Raw genomic sequence first — 4547 nt, 5'->3', positions numbered from 1 at the left:
GTCACTGGGTCTGGTCAGCATGCATGCACTGAGGACCTGCAGGCAAAGAGCGGGGCTGCCGCAAGGCTGCTTGGCTGACGCTGCGTTGCTGGCTCATTGACAATGGAACAACTACCTCCCCAAAAAGAAAGCTACTCACCCTCCTCGTCCAGGGGGATGTACTGGTGGCGACACAAACAAGGTGAGGCAGGCGGGGGCGCAGGGAGCATGATTTGTCAGCGCGCATCTGAGGGGACGGTCACCATCAGAGAAGCGGCCCCACGCCACTGCAGCGGCGGCCGCTCTGGCCCGGTCCCCATCACATATGCCCTGTGCTGCGGCACTGAATTGCCCCTCGGCGCCCCTGCGCCGCGCGCCGCCGCCGTTCCGACACGCCGCCGCCATCCCCAACCACCCCATGCCTGCCCCCAAGCCCGCCCCGCCACTCACGGCCATCTCCTTGCAGGGGTCGAACAGGCTGTACTTGGACGACTTGCTGAACACGTTCTGCGCGGCGCCCACCAGCACGGCCGCCATCAGCGGCGTCAGGCCCAGCGCCTTGAGCGTCGGGGCGACGCTGTCGCTGAACAGCACGAGGCTGAAGAACAGGATGCCCGTGATGAGCAGCACGGTGGGCGTGATCAGCGCCGCCACGCCCCAGCCGAAGTAGCGGAAGATGTAGCGGGACAGGATCATCATCGTGAAGGTCACCGCGCCGGTGGCGGTCGAGAAGTCGCCCATGAAGGCCGAGTAGTCGTTGGGGTTGGGGAACTGGGCCTTGATCTTGGACTTCCAGGTCACCTCCACCAGGTTGATGGAGATGCCGTAGGCCACCACCAGGGCCGCCATGTCGCGGATGTAGGGGCTGGCCGCCAGGAAGGCGAACGACTCGCCCACTGCAGGGCGGGGTGGGGCCGGGGGGCAGCGGGGTTCATTAGGGCACACAAGGGGGGTCGAGGCTACTGCGGGGCCCAAGTGTCAAGGGTCCCTCGGCGGCCGCCAAGCCCGGAGCATGCGCGCCTGATGCAAGCATCATGCAAGGATCCTCACCGCTCATCTTGGGGCCCTTCTTCTTCTTCTTGGCCTCGCGCTTCTCAACCTTGGGCACCACAGTGCGGTTGAGCCAGTAGTAGATACCAGCGATGAGCAAACCGCCCTGCACAAGGAGGATTTGGGGAGCGGGAGGACAGGTGAGGGGCTAGCATGGTGGCGAGAGCAACAGACACCAGCGTTGGGCCCGCCGTCCGCCCGGCAACAGCCACGGGCCTGCCGGCGGCGTAGACCCTGCCGCGGCTCAGCCAGACACTTCGCCTCCGTCTCTCCCCCATGCTGCCAGGCACTTGAGCGCGGCTCGTCGCGCCCCCGTCGCTGCCACCCCCAACGCGGCCCCGGCCCCCCTGGCAGCGTCATCCCATGACTCACGATGACGACCATGCCCATGAGGCCCTTGAGGGACAGGCCCCAGCCGTCGACATCCGGGGGCAGGTCCGCGCGCATCTGGGAGAAGAGCTTGACGGCGCGGCCCGAGAAGATCAGGGCGACGTTGGCACCCAGGCCTGCGGGGTTAGGGGTTCGCAGGCCGGGGGGGATGAGAGGCGCGGGCGCGGAAACAGGGGGCCAAGCGGACAGCACACGGACCCGCAGAACAAGGTTTCCCTTTTGGGGGGGGGGGCGTGAGCCAATGACCTCCGAGGCAGTTACGTCTGGAGCATCAACGATTCTCACCGAACAGGGGGTAGAACTGCGAGGCCTCATCGACCGTGGTGATCTGCGGGACGACGGCACCAGCACATGGAGGGAGCAGTTGGTGTGGGCGGCGCGAGATTCGGGAGCAGAGCCCATCACCCATTCGTCCCACCATCAGTCGCATGTTGTGCAGTCACACCAGTGGCTTGGCAGACCGAGTGGGCCTGCACAAACATCTTGAGCGCAGCGCGCTATTCAGCTGGCTCAACCCCCCCAATGTCCACCCACGAACAACAGCAGAGACGTCCTGGCAAACAGTCCCAGGGGCAGTTGCTGGCGCTGCCGCTCCAACACAAGAAGACACAGTCCCTGCGAGCGCAGCGCCCCCGACCGACCAATGCACAGAGCCCCCACCCACTGCGGCGCGCCCCAAGCCACACGATGCGACTCAGCAGCACCCATGCCCACCTGGTTGGCAAAGCCCCAGAAGAGCACCGACACCACCACGGAGCCCCAGAGCTCCGCCATCACGTAGAAGAGGCAGTAGCTCCAGTTGCGTAGGATGGCGATGGGGCCCGCGAAGCGAGCGCCCGAGGACGCGAGCAGCTTCTCGCAGAACTCTGCGCGGCGCGGCGGGGCGTGAGGCGTTCGGGCGATGCCAACAAAGCGGGCCCCGACGGACCCAAGGGGGGGCAGCAGCCAGCGGCCCCCATTGACGCATGTGGCGTGCGCCACGGCTGACAGTCCTCACACTGCATTGACAGGTACGCTTGCCCTAGAGCCTGGTCTGCCTGGGTCCGTCCAAAGCTGCTACGCTGTATCGCCGAGCTTGTGGTGGTCAGTGCGTGCTGGGCTGCAAGGACCCCACAAAGCTGCCTCACATGGGGCGCCAGTTTACCGTTCCTGGTGCAAGCTACCACGGTTTTGCCGCAAAACAACAACGAAACCCGTGCCCCCTGGCCGCCCGCCCGCGCGCGCACCGGTGGGGTGGATGACGTCACGCAGGGGGTAGATGACGAACGCGAAGGCGCCGAAGAAGATGATGAAGGGGATGATGCAGGTGTAGAAGAGGGCCTCCGTCGACAGGACGTTGGCCAGCTGCGAGGGGTGGACAGGGCGGCGCGGTGAGCGCGGCGGGTTGTCAGTATGCAGCTGTACAAGCTAAACAGCCCACCCACCCTGATTGATGTGCAATCGTGCCTGCTAGGTCGGCATGCCGTCTGGCAGGATAACAAGAACCGATGTGCTGCGCAGCATGCTTGCATTGAGCCTCCTCCCCGCTACAATCAAGCTGCTCCTGCGAGGCCCGCCTGCTTTCAAGTCAACTCACCTGGGCGTACCCAATGGTGAACGCGATGGCCATGGGCAGGTTCACCCAGGTCTTGAGGAAGGGGATGATCTCAGCGCCGGAGCCGGGCGCCGTGACCACCAGCACATCCTGCGCCGCGTTCCATGCACACCCAGGGTTGTCAGGCGGCATGTGATCTGATGCCGAGCATTGCCGTCGCCATCAATCGGATGCCCTCTGGCCTTACATGCGCTAAATAATCCGAAACAATTCAATTGAAAAACCATCAACACCAGGCCGAGTCGGTGGCGTGCGTTTTAGGCCCGCACACAGTCCGGCCCGCACCTTGGTGTCGCGCAGGATCGTGTAGTTGAACAGGATGCAGAAGAACATCGCGCCGAGCGGGATAATCTTCTGCCAGGTGAAGACATCGTAGCCAAGGATCTTCTTGCCCTCGCCTGGGGCGGGGACATCCCCGGACGAGGCCTGAGCTGGGCCCACGTTCTCCGCGCGCTTGGCGGGCTGCCTCTCGGCCAGGAAGGGCCGCGAATTGGCGATCAGGGGCGAGGTCTGCAGCTGCGCGGCAAGGGGAGCAGGAAAGCAGTGTGGGTGGGGCCCCGGACCACTCCCTCACAGCCGACACACGGCCGCAAACTCCGACGCGTGGGAGGGTCTCCTCCGCACCTGCTTGGCAGCCGGCCTCACGGGGAGAGCACGCAGGGCCGGGATGGCCTTAGGCACAGCCCTGGGGGCAGCCCTGAGCTGGACCCCCATGCTGCGGGAAGCGATCAGAGACGCCATGAGGCGCGGGTTTTGCAATCAACTGTGATGGCGGCTTGAAAGCCACCTTTTCAAAGTATGAAACGACCAATGGGCCGGCGGCCTGTGAAGGATAGAAGGAAAGTCAGAAAGAGCAGCGCCAGTTGTCAAGGCGCAGACCGGCGGAATCAGCGACCCTTTGATTCACTAACAGTATATAATCAAGTGATATGACCAGTCGGTGCAACACCAACCATACGGTATTGTCTCCCTCGGCCTCAGATCACACCCGTAAACACCCCCACGGTAGAACGGCCCGCAGGCCCCTGGCAGGAACCACCAACACAAACTCTCACACCGCTTTTCAGACTCCAGCCGCGCTGTTGCCGATTCTCACGGCTAGATTTGCAATGGTGCGCTGCTGTGCGTCAAAACTTGGAGTCAAGACAACCGCCGCAACTGTGTTCGAAGCGCGTCGGAGGCTCCAGGACAGGTTACCATGCAGTCAGGATCGATTAATTGGAGAGCGTACAGGGGCGGGCAGGCTTGCTCAAGGCCAGGGGCAGGCTTGGGAGGCTGCTGCAACCTGGGTGGTGTCAAGCCTCACTGTCCCTACAATCCACCCACAGCCGCATTGACAGGCCAGGGCTGAGGGTGAGTACGGCCCGCCCTGGTTCCACATGCTTTCTCTTCTGTACTCCGAGCCCCTGTTGCGACACACACATTTTGGCGACACAAACGGAACCCATTCACACGTACACAGGCATGTGGCTGCATCCAACACATGGCCCTGTCACAGGACGTACCGTACAGTGTCCTGCACAGGACGTTCTAA

The 4547-nt window shown here is 63.6% G+C and overlaps 1 protein-coding gene across 1 annotated transcript; it reads right to left on the bottom strand.

Moving 5' to 3' along the window:
- Positions 1-131: 131 nt before the first annotated feature.
- Positions 132-3727, bottom strand: MNEG_9680 (ADP,ATP carrier protein 2; the record flags this gene model as incomplete). The annotated part of the gene is made up of 10 exons (XM_014041849.1): positions 132-161; positions 430-875; positions 1030-1135; positions 1402-1535; positions 1705-1747; positions 2134-2285; positions 2646-2763; positions 2996-3103; positions 3299-3529; positions 3638-3727. The coding sequence occupies 10 exons, from the start codon at positions 3725-3727 to the stop codon at positions 132-134; spliced, it is 1458 nt and encodes a 485-aa protein (XP_013897303.1).
- Positions 3728-4547: the final 820 nt, after the last annotated feature.

The sequence above is a fragment of the Monoraphidium neglectum genome, assembly GCF_000611645.1.
Source record: "Monoraphidium neglectum strain SAG 48.87 unplaced genomic scaffold scaffold02022, whole genome shotgun sequence".
Taxonomy (NCBI): domain Eukaryota; kingdom Viridiplantae; phylum Chlorophyta; class Chlorophyceae; order Sphaeropleales; family Selenastraceae; genus Monoraphidium; species Monoraphidium neglectum.
The sequence above is the reverse complement of the archived record's forward strand: the minus strand, read 5'-3'. Positions and strand labels throughout refer to the sequence as shown.